The sequence below is a fragment of the Contarinia nasturtii genome, unplaced genomic scaffold (genome assembly GCF_009176525.2).
Source record: "Contarinia nasturtii isolate CC-2019 unplaced genomic scaffold, AAFC_CNas_1.1 Cnas_scaffold_2934, whole genome shotgun sequence".
NCBI lineage: Eukaryota > Metazoa > Arthropoda > Insecta > Diptera > Cecidomyiidae > Contarinia > Contarinia nasturtii.
The window spans coordinates 69,431-86,232 of NW_022200251.1; the positions used below are offsets into that span (position 1 = coordinate 69,431).

Here is a 16,802-nt window from a genome sequence, read left to right on the forward strand (position 1 = left end):
TATGTGTTTCTTATGTGCTCTTATATTATGTATTATTTCATGTCGTGGAATAATTTTACAAGAAGAAGATGAAAACAAAACAAAAATTGCATATATTGAAAGAGGGAGAGAGAAGAAAACAAGCAACGACTAAACGATCGAGTAGCGACAACAACCATATGCGCGTGCGCACATACACTCACGAAATGCACAATATACATCCGACAATGAAGAGCGCTTTTCTCCCTCTCTCTCGTTCTCATGTAACATATTTAAACGCGACGCCTTTAAGCATACGCTTCCAAGTTCCAACATTGCAATTATGATGCATTTTGTGTGCAATCCGGTCCATGGCGGAATAATAATGTGCATCGATAAATGAAGTGATGTGATGGTTATGTTGATGGTGAGTTGTTTGGTGCTTGTTGATTTTTAAATGAAATAAACTCATTTTTGCGTGTTGAATAGCGTTCGTGTTCGCATTTTGCCGCGTTTTGTATTGCTTTTGTGTTTTTTTTATTGTTATTCTCTTGCTCGTTCCGCTCATTCTTCTTCATTATATGTGTGTGTGTGTATATATTTCTTGAATTCTGGCAAATCAATTTCGGATGTGAACGATTTTGTTCCATTTAACCCATGCTTTTGCCTTGTTCACGCATCCATTGAGAATTGTTTTTTTCCCCATTGTCTCTTTGTCCTCTTGTTCACAATTCAATTTAATTTTCGCATTGAAATTATTTTGTTTTCTAAAGTCATGTACAGAAGAGCTTTGTTGTACTTAATTAATTTGCATCAGCGTGAATTTTGTTCATGAATCGTCTATGAATCGTGTTTGTTTATTAAATTTTCGATCCATTTCACACCACATTCGCCGAGATGGCGTTAATTTCTGACTTTAATTTTCCCATTCAAATTGATTTTGTTTTGTAATTTCACAGAAAATGCGCAATGAAACACTTAGTCCGGTTCGGTGATGAAAAAAATATGAAAGAAGCATATCATTTTGTGTGTGTGTGTGTGTGTGTGTGTGTGTGTGTGTGCTTTTGCATATAGAGTAATAAAACACGATCGCATTTACTTCGCACTTTTTTCTCTGCGCACAAATCGCATGGCCGCACTTAATGGCTCTTTTTTTCCATAAATATGAATGTTCAACTCCAATGGACTTCAGTATACGTACAACTTATGAAGCCATTAATGATGATGATGATGATTGATGATAATTATACACTGATAAGTTGAGTTGAAGAGATGAAGATAATAACAGGTCATAGAATCCCCATTCCCATCTCTTCAGATTTTTATGCCATTTACCATTTCTGACGTCTTTTTATACGGCACACCGGCACGCAGATTGCAATTGCATATTACATCGTAACGATAAATAATATATTTTTTTTTATTATTGTATCACAATTTTTCATCGTTGATTTCTTCGCGTTTAGCATAGCTTTCTAGTGTAAAAGAGCGCGTGTGAGATAACCAGAAGAATCAAGAGAGAAACAGAAAATGGGCAGAGTGAATAAAAAGCCGTTGAAAAACGGTGCGATTATGAAAGGACATGTGAGTTTTCAGAGTGAAAAATTCACAGCTCTTACAGTTTTTGTTATTGTTATTGGTTTAATATACATAGTAGCCAAAGCTGGCCCCAGGGCTAGCCAAAATATTTACGAAAAATTCTGAAATATTTACTTAAACCATCAAAATATTTACAATGGTGAAAAAGCACAAGAAAAAATCAAAATATTTCCAGAAAAAATGAATTTGAATAAACATTTTGGTTGGCCTTGTACATAACTGTAAACGGGCACTGCCAAAAATGAGATATATCAGTGCAAAATTATACACATGTCGTACCAGAAAATGTCTTGCTAAAAGACAGAAATTTGAAATTGAGTTTTGCATGACATGCATATGCTTGGTTTCATTTAAATTTTGTTGTTTTTTTCGTTGTGTGGTGAGAAGTGGATGGCAGTATTTTAAGTTGGATTGACAGTGCAAAGTAAAAACAAGTGGCCACATTGCCGATGCACAGATTTATAAAAGGATTCCAACTGTTATTCGTCTTCTGCACGGTAATATTTGACAAATGACGAATTGATCGCTTTTGTTGTCGTATCCGTGCAGAATTGCATTCTCAGTTTTGTTTTTCTTCTGCTAAATGAGCAATGCAATTTTCTCTCAAATGCATTTTGGGCTAGAATGTCAAAAATCGTATGAATCTAATTCACACCTTCGAATCACAGTGGTTTTGTATTGAAACCAACGTCGCAAATTGCATTGTTTTTTTGTTAAATTCTCTCCATGTTTTGTCCACATTGGTGGCGTGGTGTTGATGTTTCTGTATGCAATGCACACAATGCCATGTTATAATAAGATACTGACCACAACGAAAAATGCCACCTTAATTTGAATGCATTTCATGGCACAAATCACACTCGGTGTTCTTATATGTGACAAATGAATAGGTGAGGACACAATATGAGATACTTGTGCATATGGAAAACAATGCAACAAAATCGCATTCCAGACCACATGTGGTAACATGTTTACCGAAACAATAGATATTTTGGTTTCGTTTTTCTCATTTTCGCTAGTTTTCGTTTCATTGTTTTTTTTCGGTATTTTCGTTTGCTTGAATGTGATAAAACAGAGGCCGAAAAATAGGAGACAAAACCGCTGTTGTGGTCGTGTTGCTCAGCAGTCATATCTAGTTTTCAACAATAAAAAAAGCATAGCGCATTCACCAAGAAAATAAGGTGACCAAATCAATCGAAATATAAAAGGAATCCAGCTGAAATGACCAACTTCCGAATGACAAACGCTTTTTTTTATTTTATTTTTTTCAAAGATAAAAATCCACTACCTACAAACACACGGAAGTCACAATGAATAGATAAGAAGATGAAGCGAACTGGATGGAGTTTGATTTTGGAATGAATCACATAAGGTGATTTAAAGCGGAAAAGAATCAAAGACTGAAAAGAACTTTGGAATTTATGTGCTTTAAAAATGACTCAAATTCACTACGTAAGCGTTAGCGATAAAATTGAAGAGAAAAATATTTGCTGCACATGTCGTATACATCGAATAAACAGAAGATCCAGTCATAATAAATGTAAAGTGGCATCAATAGCATTGACATCTAACAACGTTGTTACAACGAATTGCGTGGCAAAATGTGTTCTTGTTTAATCATGTTTGAGTCTATACAATTCGCTTGAATATGCCATTTAAAACCTAAATATAGCTTGGTAACTCCTTCGGCAAGTTTGTGCCTGTTTCGATTGTCAATTGTACCACAATTTAATCAATTGTCTCAAAATAACGAATGGATTTTATTTTTAGCAACATTTTATTTTCTATGCAATTTTCTGTATGGTGCCTTCCAATTTTTGTTGTTGTCGTTTCCTTTATGTATATAAATATATACCCATTAAAAGATTGCATTGAAAAACAATGGTTTGTTGTCTTTTTGACAACAACAACGACAACAAAAAGACGGCGAAACAAATTGAAATCAAAAGAAAACCTAACAAACAGAGTGCAAAATGAAAATCGCAAAATGGTATGAACGCAAAAGGGAGACGAAACACACAGCAAAACAGAGATGGAGAGGAAAATATTGTGACTTTGGTACACAAGATGAAAAGAACCTGAACTTCATTGCATACGAAACACAAGCGAAAAATAAAAACGAAGACGTTTTTCACAAAACAACGCAACAGACACAATTGAATAACACGTGTTGTTGTGGCATTTACAGTCATACATACTTTCCTTCTCATACTGAGCGTACATCTCCATATATACAAAGACACACACACATTTTTCGACTCTTTTTCGATGTTGCTTCTCTCTTTCTCTATCTGCACCTATTGATCTTCTTGTTTGACTTCTTTTCCATTCGAGACAATTGGCTGGTAATGATTTGGTGATCTTAATTGCCTGCAAAAAATCGATTTAAAGGTGCGCTGCATGCATCAACGGTACAAACAGTCACAATGAATCAAGTTAGTTACTGTCCAGAAATTTTCTTTTTTTCATCGTCTGTTTGACTTTGAAATTTCTCTCTTTTTTTCTCTCTCTCTCTCTCGCTTTTCTCGTGGCACTTGGCCATTCATTCAATTTGTTGAGCGTCAAATGAATTTCAATGCTCTTTCTAACTATTGAAAGAGCCGTTTGTGCATTGTCGCCATGAAAATTGCCAAAGTGCAATAAAGGAATACAGAATTTGTACGGTACAAATAAACAAACAAATGAATGCGAACATCGAATATAACTTCTTAAAGAATACATTTAGACAGGAAAATCAAAAAAATGTCAGTTTTTTCCGTTCCTTTGAGTCACCTTGAAATAGTTGCAAAAAAAATATTAAACGGTAATAGAAGTTGTAACAGTAGACAATTGATGAAGAAATACAATTGTCTGGATAAAAGAATAAATAGCGTCAATCTGATCGATGTGCTAGTTTTTTTTTCTTTTAAATCAAGGACTTTCTATTTCTATGACAAAAAATATCGAACAAGGTCACATTGAATGAGTTTTGTTGAGGTAAATGAAACTTCTGAAATCATCAAGAGGGCGGAATGGAAGGTTTGGCAAAAACACAATTACACTAATGATGATTAAAAATTGGACAAATTTTTTTTTCAAGGAAAAGTGTCTCTGGCACGAATTAAGGACGATCCTTGAATTGACATCGGCCATTTCATTGTTCGAATTGTCGTTGTTGAAAATGACACAAATTGACTTTTAGTCAATAAAATTTAATCACATCTCTTTTTCTCATTTATTCTCAATCAATGGTGAATGTGTGCGGTGCGGGGCACATTGCAAACAATAGTCATTTTGATGCATCTGCCTCTCTTAAAATATGGTACACATTTCAATATGTGCATCTGGAATTTATTACAAATAAAAATGGTCTATATATTTATTTAACAAAAAAGACAAGGAAATTTGGGCCAAAGTCTCCATTTTGAGTGTTCGGAAATTGTTTGGCATTTATATTGTTGGCATTCACGCGTGCCTCCGACTTTATTGACGCAAAACTAAATGGAATTTGTCAGGCGCTCGTTTCCTATCATTATTTGACTTCCGGTAACCATTATTCTGTTCTGCAATCGTGCGATAATCACTTCGAAACACGAAAAATATTCCAATATAACATTATCAAGTACATATTTCGTGTAAGAAAACAAAAAATTAACCAAAAAAAAAGAGTGCAAAAAAGCAAATCCGTTTCTTTACTTGCAAAAAGAAATATCAGAAAGTGATCAAAATTGAATTTTTTTACATTAGCCCAGAAACTTGTTCCCTTTCTTCTCTTCTAAACTTAAAAAAAGAGATAAATTGGCAGCGAAAATTAATTTATGGCCGCTTCGAAAAAAAAGAAACAAAATTACACGAGCGTCTGTCTTCCGTTTTTTTGCGCACAAGTTATCATCATCCATTTTAACATACCAAATTATGGCAACTTTGTATGATAATTGATTGAACATTCTGACATGCCTGACCGCGAACATATTTTTCCAACTAAATTTGCACGATGCGCGTCACACAGCTACTTGATATCAATATTTCGTTCGAAGTTCGAAAACTTTCATTAATATCAATGTTATTTTTCACCAGAAACGCCAACAGATAGATAGAGAGATAGAGAAAAAGAGAGAGAGAAGAGATGCAAGCACCGAGATTAATTTACATTTTATGAAAAATGCCACCGTACATTTGATACGAAACTGATGGGTGGAATCGATTGTCTCTCTTTCGTTCGCACAAAATATTTGTCATAATATCATAAATTTTACAATAAATTGCATATTAAATTGCATATTACATTTATAAAACGAGTGAAGAAATATGCGAAACGAATTAAAAAAAAAACACATCACAGACAATTTGTATTGCACGTACAAGACAAACTTTTCGGCTCATTTGAGTAATGATATCCGTTTGGCCGTTCCTACTAAGTCCATTATTTGAAATTAATTAATTTTTTTATTAAATTCAAATCCTGCACTTCCGCATAGTTACAACTCCATTTGATACATGGAATCATCATTTTTCCACCCATTTCAATATTTTCGTGGTGCCCACGCGAGAGCAATCACTCGAAAATATTCATTGGCGAAAAAAAAGCGACAAGAACCTTTTGCGACGCTTGATTAATTGATGGGTTTGAAAGTAAAAGGAGCGCATAAGAAATATGTTCAAATGAGGTGAACGTGACTCTTTTACGTTTTATTTTTTGGCTCATTTATCCGCGCAAATGCTGTAAAAAAAGGCATAAAGTGATAATATTTCAAGCTCTTGATTTTCATTCGGTCACACTGCAGAAATGATGGAGCAATTTATAGTTGCTTTTTTTCTTTCTCTCTTTTGTTATTCAGCCATACCAATTGCTGCGATATTTTTTTATTATATTCAATCATTTCAAGTAGCTACTTTTGTGAGCGATGCAACAAGATACTCATCTAAAACCACAAAATGGAACGCCGTCGATTGATCAGTTTATAAAGAGAGTAAATACATCTTTCACTTCTTTTTCTCTTCTGCGCACATGATTTTAATGATTAATCTTAGCATATTTGTCAATTTGATAATGAATATTTAAAGTGCTACTGGTTTTTTTCCCTTGTTGTTAAAAATATTACGTTGTATGTCGTGGTTGGAAGATCGATGTGCCATTTCTGGACTCAAATCGAATTATCTAAACTGTATTCGTTGGTAAAATTTGCAATTGGCTGCAATTTTTGTTGGACACCTTAATTACAGCCTTGCCAATAAATGTTCATTTTTCTGTCAGTCGACCGGAGAAGTCCATTTGTGGCGCAGATTTTTACTTCGCTTCTGCATTAATTTTATAATTTTTCAATTACAATTCAGACTGTCTGCTGAAAACCGATCAAGTGATCACGAAACCGATCCCATCACCAGTAGCAACAGCAGCAGTAGCCGCAACACAAATTAAAATGATTTTCATTTTACTCTATGTTTCTTCCTTATTTTCTCTCATTGTGAATCTGGCATTGCCCTCCGCATTGCTCACTTCAAGCAATTTTTTTTAATGAATAATGAAATAGTTATATTTCATTGGAAAATAACTTGAGATTGTTTCGATAATTTACATGCAAAACCTCAAAGTAGTCAGAAAAACCACAAATGAAATTTACAAATAACATCTGGTTAATTAATTTTACTTAAACTTACATACGATAATTCTACCCACTGAGTCTATTTACCATGGCTGATGTTTAGCCGCCTCACGAGATGCCAAACGCATCATCAAGGATTGGTAAATATTTTATGTCTGCAATTGTCTCAATTGATGTACTTGATCTACAATGTTCTTTTCAGTTCGCATTACAATTTAAGCCGACCATTTTATTTCTCAGAATATTGACCGTTTCCTGTACGTTAATGACGCTTGCTTTCATTTCTATTTTCATGTCTTGGTTGCTACTTTTTTTTATAAAATTATCATTACATCAATGTTTATTCAATAGAGGAAAAAAAATGCATATTAAGTCTTCCGAACATGCAAAAAATGTCAAATAAGGAGATGCACAAGTGAAAGATATATATGAAGTAATCTCATGATTAATGATTGCAGCAACATGACATGTTCATAAAACCTTCTGATCAAATTGATAAAACCAACATACAGACAGTGACATATCCAATATGCCCCTTGAATGCTTTGCATCAGCGCATGTGTGTTTATCAAATACACCTTCGCACATTTCCGATTCATTCCGATATACGTGTGTATGCAGAGAAATAACAGTGTTCGTTGTGACTATTAATGGCATTTTGCTTGTCTTTGACTTTACACGATAATACTTTCAAAACATTTACAAATAGCTGCAGCAGTTCTATTTAATCGAATAAACTTTCAATTTTTATTTTTATTTTGTTAATTCCACAAGTTATCTCGATTGTGCAATGCTATTGGTCATTTTTGGTCATTTATCATCACTAAAGGATTGTTTTTTTAATGCTTATCTTGGCAAACAAAAATCCACGAAATGAATTTGTTTATTAGCGTCATCAACTTTTATTTGTAAACTTCAACTTGATTTGAAATCAAACTCAAATCCATTGAATTCAACCAATGCCGTGCCATTTATTCAATGAGAAAAAAATTACAAAAATATAGTATTAGTCCTTTTACGGATAAGTACGTTATGAAAAACAAAAAAAAAATTGATTTTTCGACAAACAGTTAAAATATTTTGATCGATTGCCAAAAAGTTTTTTCGCACACACAAAACTAAGACCCCCCAAAACACCTGTTTTCTGGATGTTTCGGGGCCAGAGAATACGAATCACGCGTTTTCTCGATAAAGTAATGTGAGTGTGTGGTACCCTGTACCCTGATTTTGTTTATCACTAAGCATGAGCTTTATTTTGGATTTATTCGAATTATTACGTTTAATCTTTTCATTAATTTAAATGAATTTGGTTCATTTTATATCACGCTTTAAATGGGATAAGAATGGAAATGACTCAAAAGGGTGACATTCAAGTGCTTGTTGTTGTTGTATACGTAGAATGATCATATGATTCTATTTCATTCTTTTTTTGATAACATATTCTTACTTCTTTTAGCACGCAATATACGTCAATTGATCATAATCAAAATTGCAGCAAAATGTTGCAATAAATAACGTGTAGAGTAGAGTCAGAAAAATCAGTACTCTCTTTTATTCCATTGCGAATGCAATGATTATTTCAAACATTTTCGAATTATTCCAACGAATTAATTATACAACTCTATTTAAGTTTTCTTTTTATCTCAAATACTGTTTAATTTTATTAAATTATTTGTAACAATGAAAGTGGAATGTGTGATTGTTTTAATATGTTTGTCTCTAAAAGTGTGTGCGCTGTCTGATTTGGACGAACAGCTATTCGATGCGGTTAGAGAAGGTAATTTTAAACTAACTATAACTACGAATTAACTCTTAAGGTCGATTATAATACGAAGAGTAAAGTAATCAAGCAATCTGTAAAAATAAACATTTCGCATGCTAAAATTCAAATATAAATTTGGGTCAGTGGAAGCATTCACGGTGTGTTACACTAGAGTTTCGTTTATTTTCCATCTATTTTTGTTTTATTTTATTTTCCAAATCATTTTAAACGACATGTTTCATTAAAATATTCATATATATGATCATTGAGCTTAGTTTAATTTTCAGATAAAGTAAAGGAAAAAGGGGCAAGTTTTAATGCAGGAGATGAAAATAAAAAATTCGCCGCTACATGTAGCTGCTATGAATTCCTTTTGATAAATGATTCTTTGTCTTCCAGGTAATAAGGATGTGGCTGAACTTCTCATCAATCGTGGGGCTAATATTAATGCAGAAGATGTTGAAAAAAACACCCCGCTCCATTTAGCTGCAGGAATGGGTAATAGTGCAAACTATCGAGAACTATTCCTTTTGATATATGGTTCTTTGACTTCCAGGTAATAAGGATGTAGCTGAACTTCTCCTCAGTAGTGGGGCTAATATTAATGCAGAAGATAAAGATAAACAAACGCCACTCCATGTATCTTCACGAAGGGGTAATCCAAACTATCGAGTGGAACTATGATAATAATATATGATTATTTCAATATATGATTCATTGACTTCCAGGTCAGAATGAAATGGTTAATCTTCTGATAAATCGTGGGGCTAATATTAATGCAGAAGATAAAGATAAACAAACGCCGCTCCATGTAGCTGCACGAAGCGGTTAATCAAATTGTGAAGTTGAACTATTAATTCGATTTAATATTCGATTCTTTACTTTCCAGGTCAGAAGGAAATGGTTAATCTTCTCATCAATCGTGGGGCTAATATTAATGCAGAAGATGAAGATAAAGAAACGCCGCTCCATGTAGCTGCACGAAGTGGTGAGCCAAACTATCGAGTGGAAGTATGAATTACTTTTAATATGTGATTATTTGCTATCCAGGAAACAAGTATGTGACAGAACTTCTTATCAATCGTGGGGCTAATATCAATGCAGAAGATAAAGATAGAGAGATGCCGCTTTCTATAGCTACAAAAAACGGTAATAGTGCAAGCTATCGACTCGAACTTGTTTTGATTCTTTAATTTTCAGGTCGGAATGATGTAGCTGAACTTCTCATCAGTCATGGAGCTAATATAAACACAGAAAATAAATATAAACAGACGCTGCTCTATATAGCTTCAGCAAATCGTAATAGTCCAAGTTACCGAGTGGTACCGTGAATTCCTTTTAATGATTTGATTTTTTTCACTTCAGTTAATAGGTATTTGACTGAACTGCTTATCAGTCATGGTGCTGATATTAATGCAGGAGATAAAGATAAACTAACACCGCTACATATAGCTGTGAGAAAAGGTAATAAATAGTGCAAACTATCGAGTGGAACTATCAATACCTTTTTAATGATTCTTTAACTTCTAGGTGATAAGGATATGGTTGCACTTCTCATCAATCGTACAGCTAATCTTAATGCAGAAGATAAATATAAACAAACACCACTACATGAAGCTTTAAAATATGGTAATAGTGCAAATTATCTAGTGGACCTATGAGTTCCTTGCAATGTTTGATTCTTTGTTTTCCAGGTCGGAAGGATTTGGCTGATCTTCTCATCAAACATGGCGCTAATATTAATGCAGAAAATACACATAAACAAACGCCCCTACATAAAGCTTCGGGTTGGGTTAATAGAGCATACAATCGATTCGAATTATGAATTCCTTTCTAATCTTTTGATTCATTGTTTTCCAGATAATTTGGATATGGCGGAATTTCTCATCAATCGTGACGCTAATATTAATTCAGAAGATCGGAATAAAAATACACCGTTACATTACGCCGTCCTCTCTGGTAATAAGGATATGGCTGAACTTCTCATCAATCATGGGGCCAATATTAATGCAGAAGATAAAGATAAACGAACGCCGCTATATGTAGCTGTCCACTCTGGTAATAGAGCAAACTATCGAGTGGAACTTTGAATTTCTTTTAATATATGACTCTTTGACTTCCAGATGAAAAAGAAATGGCTGAACTTCTCATCAAACGTGGGGCCAATATTAATGCAGAAGATAAACATAAACAAACACCACTACATGAAGCTTCAGTCAAAAGTAATATTCTAGATTTTCTAGTGAAACTTTGTATTCCTTGCAATGTTTGATTTGCTTTGCAGATCGGACGGATTTTGCGGAACTTCTCATCAGTCATGGGGCTAATATTAGTGCAGAAGATAAATATAAACGAACGCCGCTACATCTAGCTTCGTTACATGGTAATAGTCCAAATTAACTATTGTTATTATGAATTCCTTTTAATATTTGATTCATTGCTTTCCAGGTAAGGGGGATTTGGTTAAACTTTTCATCAATCGTGGGGCTAATATTAATATAGAAGATGAAGACAAACGAACGCCGCTACATCTAGCTTCGGGTTGGGGTAATAGTGCAAACTATCGAGCGGAACTTTGAATTCCTTTTTAATATTTGATTCTTTGACTTCTAGGTAATAAGGATATGGTCGAACTTCTCATCAATCTTGGGGCTAATATTAATACAGAAGATAAATTTAAAAATACACCGCTATATATAGCCATCTACAATGGTAATATGTGCAAACTATCGACTCGAACTATAAATTCCTTTCAATGATTCGATTCTTTACTTTCCAGGTCGGAAGGATATGGCTGAACTTCTCCGAAAACATGGAGCTATTTGATGAGAAATTAAATGAATGTGGTGAAAATACCATATTGCAGCCAATTTTATACTATTCAAATTAAAAAAATACAAAGAAAATAAATCAGTAATACTGTTTTTTACATTTCCGCATACACCTTTCACAAGGAAAAAAACATTCTCAATTTCAAAGCAAATTTGAAGTACCTCCCATACAAAATTGGTCTTCCATACAAAAATCCACAATTTTTTGTTTTTAAAAAAAAAAAAAAAACTTTGATGAACATTAAGCTTTACACTGTTAAATTATTGTAAAAGACAGAAAATTGTCAATAAATGAATTTTAATTTAACTTCGGATTCGGTTTTCGCGTGCCAAAAATTCGGCTAGAATATTCGTGATATCAAGAAATTTTCCAAAATAAAACTGCAACATGACCATACATTTTTTATACGAACGTGTTGCTCTTTTACTTTAACGAATTTCCTGACCTCAAGAATATTCTAATCGATTCATTTTTACTACTGCAACAATAAACACATAGAGTTTTTTTTTCTCAAACACAATCAAAAGGATAACATTCAAATTAAGTTAAATTGCAGCAAAGGCATGTTGTAGGTCACACTGCGGAAAAGTTGGTCTTACTTTCCTTTACTCTAGTGTTTTATCTTTTTTCCAAGTTGAGAATTTGGTTAATTGAGTGACAAATGAAAGTTTGAACATTACACGACGTAGTTTAAGTGACGAGTAAAACAATTTATTTTACAAGTGTTTATTTTATCCAGAGACTTGTAAATTTTAAAATATATTTTTTGTAGAAATGTTTTTGATTTTTCTCTTATTTTTCAGGAGCGCTCTGAGAAGCTGAAATAGCAATAAGAAGTAGAGCACCGCCTGTGATCCTCCAGCTCCTTAGAGCACTTATCCTCACATATATCGCTCTGAGAAATAGTTTCTGATTTCAACAAAGATTTCATACTCAGTGATTACAAAACTGTTATTTGCCCAATAAAATCTGTTGCAAACAAACAAAAAAGCTTTAGCCAAAAGTTGAATGCTTCTAAACGTCCATATACAATGAGACTTAATCATATTTCCATAATTGGGGTCTTTAAAGACCGTTAAACCTAAGCACTTACCGTTTAAACACTCCTAGTATCGGACACTTTCTAATGGTGCTGAATTATTTATTCTTTTATTCTTCTCTATAGATTAGGTAGCATAATACTATAAAGATTATTTGTCATTTTTTCATATTTAGATTGATCATGCTAGTGTTTAAAAAATGATTCCAAATATATTCAAAAGATCTTTTGAAAAATGTTCGAAGATCAGCAGAAGAAACATAAATTTAACAATGATATTTTATTAATCGGAGATTTAAAAAAAGACCCACTCCCAGCGACTTGAAGAAACCACGAAGATTACAACTGATTATTGTTGTATTTTTTTTTTCAAGATTTATAAGCATCGATAAATTTAGGTCCTTTGTGTAAATGATGATAATCAACGCCCATGGCGCGACATAGCTGTCACCAAAGCAATGAAAAACGAGTATTTTAGAATTTCATGTGTTGTTTCATATATTTATTAATATAAATCCTTAATTCAAATCATAATTTCTTATACTAAATAATAAATGTCGAACTATACATTGAATAGAATTTCTGCTTACAAACAATTATATTCATTTAAAAAAATGAACCACTATGATCAAATGGAAAGCCTCATTTTTACCACTAAAATTACTTAGAATATACAAAAAATATGATAATCGATTATTCATTGAGATCAAAATGAGAGTAAGTTTCACAATGACTAATGTGTTTTGACTTTTTCTCTTTGCAAAATTTGCTTTTTTTTAATCAAAACACGCAGTCTTGGTGTGAAATGGTAACAATGCTCTGCTCATTGGATCTCATTTCTATTATTTCTTTTGTCTCAAAAAAAAACTATATGACATCATATCATAATTTTGTAATATATCTAGAGCGATTGCACAATGTTCTGATGTAGAGCCCGGGTGAGGTATTAAACAGATGCAAGGTGCATTGATTTTTTCTTCAAAATTCAAACTGATTTCTCAAATACAAATATTATGACTAAATCATTTTACACCTTTATTCTGTACACAGCGAACGCCAACTTTGACTTCTGGGTGGTTGAAGCACGTACGATTTGTAGCACATATACAAACACACATGCACACAAAATACGATGATTGCGTGCCAATTTTCACTTTACAGCTGGCCATTCATTCGCATTTCAAACTCTTCATCTTCCTTTGTTAGTGCAACCGTTGAATGATTATATAATCCCTGTGCGGCCAATTGCATTGCCAGTGGATTCTTTTGGCCGCATGTCTTCTTTATTTTTGCCCGTTTATTTTGGAACCAAATTTTAATTTGTGCTTCATTCAAACCCAACTCCGAGCTTAGTTTTTGGCGACGTTGTTCATTCAAATAGTGATTTTCGTTGAATTCACGCTAAAAAGAACAAAAAAAAATGGAAAATTGTTTTGTTAATTTATGATCGATTCATTTTATTTTGCTTCAAACAGTGGAAATTAATATGAAATTGTGTAAGAAGAAAAAAAAACAACTAAATATTTACCTTGAGACGTGCCAACTGTTCGGATGAAAAAGCGGTGCGTGGTCGTTTTTCGTCATTTTCACCTTTGACTTTGGGTACTTTTGGTTTTCTGTATCGTGGTCCTGAACTGGGCCGATCACTGTATCGTGTACAATAAATCCATGCCGGCCACATTTGTCCATTTTCATCTTTATTGCTGCTTGTCTCTGATTTTGCATCGTCCGATGATTCCATGCCCGAGTCCAAATTCTCCAATCGTGTGCTCTTTGCGGTTGATGTTTCATTTGATGTTGACGGTGACTTTGATGCGATTTTTGATTCACTTGTATTTGGTGTGTGGTCTAGAAGCGATGCAGGTCGTTTCAATGATTTTTTATTTGATGATGGTTCTGATGATGTTGATGATGGTAATTTGGTGCTACTCATTGAAGATGGTGATGTGCTTGGACTTTGGCCAATTTGTGATACAGTTTTACAAAGATCTCCCAATGGAGCATATTTGGCTAGGGCAGTGTCCTTTAATAAACTGTTTGGTTCGAATCGTTTTTTATTGGCACTGACTGATGTGTGTTGTTGCTGTTGATGATGATAAAAGTCGGGATAGGGTGGTGATCGATCGATGACACCGCCACCATCTATAAGACTATGAACTCCAGCACGATGAAGTGATTGCTGGGCAACAGCCATTGCTGCATGATAATGGCTCAATAATTGCTGCTGATGGAAATAATGTTGATGCGCTTGCTGTTGTGGCACGAAAAGATTTTGTGCAAAACGTTGGACATCACTACTTGGAAGTGGATTGCTAAAATCGATGGCAGCAGTTTGACGGAAGTCACTTCGATCATCAGTTACATCAATTTCTTCATCATCGTCATTGTCTGTCATTTTTGGGAAGAAAAAAAAAACATAAGCAATAAGTAAAAATATTCAAAATAAAAAAGAAACGTAAAAATATTTGAAATTTGAAAGAAAATGAACACAAATATCAACATCAACAAATACTATTGTTCAGTCTTTAAGTTCATTCGTTAAAAAGCAAACAATTGAATTATGAATTTGGAACGGAAAAAAGTCTGGTAATCGTGTTTAAAAAAATCAAATTTGTTCGGTAACTTGGTTATTGGTCAATTGTCATGGTTCTGTCGCAAGATCTCAGCCGATAAAATTCATAGAAATTGCTCCATAATTCCAGCAAACAGAACATATACATTTATAAAGGGGTGTAGCAAAAATATGAAACAATTTAAGCTGCGGGGGTCTGAACTTTAGTAGTGGAATCCTCTGATTTTGAATCCATCAAAAATAGTTACAATTTTGGTGTGCCAGTGCAATGAAAATTCATCGGGTACCAGAATGAAATGTTTTTCCTAATTCTTACAATTTTCAAATTAGCCCAAAATTAAGGAAAAACATTGCCATAAACTAAGAGTTTCATTTGAATGGATAAACATATCCAAAAAACATTGAAATTGATTGAATTGAATTGAAAAATGTGAATTTTTTCCATCTACATAAACATACAAGGGAACCATTACTTCATTACAACCGAAGATAACACCAAAGTTGCGCAGAGACTTCCCTTTTCTATTTTTAAAATGATTCGTTTTTTCCAAATGTTCTTTCATTCGAAATATTTCGAACGGCCAAAAGTAGTCAAAGTATTTTGGAGCTTTAATTTCATTCCAATTTTTTGATTGATTCGTGTCTACCAAAGTTAAGACCCTTTTGCCAAAGTGTTTAAAAAATATTACATCCAAAAAATTTTGAAAAAATGAAAAAAAAAAACACTCACCGTTTGAATCTTCATCGTCGGATCGTTGGTCGAGTTTAATTTTTTTTGGTGACGATTGTTCACAATCATTATCGTATGGTCGGAACACAAGTCCATTATTCTTTTCACTGAGCACTTTATTGTTGCCGAAATTGTTGCTTAAAATATTTGAAATTGAAAAAGCGATCGGCTTTTCAACTTTGGCACGATCATCACGATGATTTTCACGTTTAATATTTGGACTGATCATCGAAGGTGATGTACTACACTCAACAGTTGTTGTACTGATTGCCATATTGAATTTCGTTGTTGTTATAATTTGAATCGAAAAATAATAATCAAAATAACTTTATAAACTGATGCACAATTTTTGTGAACACTTCGTGATTTTTTTTCTTCACTTCTAATATTTTCTCGAGCTACAAGAAAAAAAGAACACTCTCTCTGTATGACGTGACACAGTCGAATGTCACTTGTAATCTGAAACACAGTTGAGTAAGAACTCATACAGAACGACTAAATTTGTTGTGTCTCTATTAGACCTAATCTTCGTAGTATGTTTTGTGGTTGTGCTAGGCAACGCCTCTTTTTTTTCGGGTTGCGTATGTGAATCGAAACTAACGAAAGGGCCGAATGCTTAGGCAATGAGAGAATAGGATGAAAATAGGATGCGCATAATATATGTGTGTATGTGTGAGTGTCTCTTGTGCATCTCTTGTCTTTATGCGTTTAGCTTAGATTGTTTCGGT

General features: G+C 33.5%; 2 protein-coding genes across 2 annotated transcripts; one reads left to right on the forward strand and one right to left on the reverse strand.

Moving 5' to 3' along the window:
- Positions 1 to 8,709: 8,709 nt before the first annotated feature.
- Positions 8,710 to 11,940, forward strand: LOC116349585 (ankyrin-3-like). Its single transcript, XM_031781089.1, has 16 exons — positions 8,710 to 8,916; positions 9,301 to 9,399; positions 9,458 to 9,556; positions 9,630 to 9,728; positions 9,791 to 9,889; positions 9,952 to 10,050; positions 10,102 to 10,200; positions 10,267 to 10,365; positions 10,432 to 10,530; positions 10,596 to 10,688; positions 10,762 to 10,959; positions 11,025 to 11,123; positions 11,186 to 11,284; positions 11,350 to 11,448; positions 11,515 to 11,613; positions 11,681 to 11,940. The coding sequence occupies exons 1-16, from the start codon at positions 8,820 to 8,822 to the stop codon at positions 11,725 to 11,727; spliced, it is 1,623 nt and encodes a 540-aa protein (XP_031636949.1). The 5' UTR covers positions 8,710 to 8,819; the 3' UTR covers positions 11,728 to 11,940.
- A 1,452-nt stretch (positions 11,941 to 13,392) lies between these two features.
- Positions 13,393 to 16,516, reverse strand: LOC116349586 (segmentation polarity homeobox protein engrailed-like). Its single transcript, XM_031781091.1, has 3 exons — positions 16,075 to 16,516; positions 14,301 to 15,160; positions 13,393 to 14,173 (listed from the first exon to the last, which is right to left on the reverse strand). The coding sequence occupies exons 1-3, from the start codon at positions 16,346 to 16,348 to the stop codon at positions 13,928 to 13,930; spliced, it is 1,380 nt and encodes a 459-aa protein (XP_031636951.1). The 5' UTR covers positions 16,349 to 16,516; the 3' UTR covers positions 13,393 to 13,927.
- Between the last annotated feature and the right edge of the window lie 286 nt (positions 16,517 to 16,802).

Excerpts from the sequence above, each read along its gene's own strand:
- LOC116349586 (XM_031781091.1), bottom strand. The coding sequence starts at position 16,348 with ATGGCAATCAGTACAACAACTGTTGAGTGTAGTACATCACCTTCGATG. Across the intron at positions 15,161-16,074 it reads CGACGATGAAGATTCAAACG|ACAATGACGATGATGAAGAA; the intron begins GTGAGTGTTTTT and ends CAAAAATGACAG. Across the intron at positions 14,174-14,300 it reads AACAGTTGGCACGTCTCAAG|CGTGAATTCAACGAAAATCA; the intron begins GTAAATATTTAG and ends TGTTCTTTTTAG.
- LOC116349585 (XM_031781089.1), top strand. The coding sequence starts at position 8,820 with ATGAAAGTGGAATGTGTGATTGTTTTAATATGTTTGTCTCTAAAAGTG. Across the intron at positions 8,917-9,300 it reads ATTCGATGCGGTTAGAGAAG|GTAATAAGGATGTGGCTGAA; the intron begins GTAATTTTAAAC and ends TTTGTCTTCCAG. Across the intron at positions 9,400-9,457 it reads CCATTTAGCTGCAGGAATGG|GTAATAAGGATGTAGCTGAA; the intron begins GTAATAGTGCAA and ends TTTGACTTCCAG.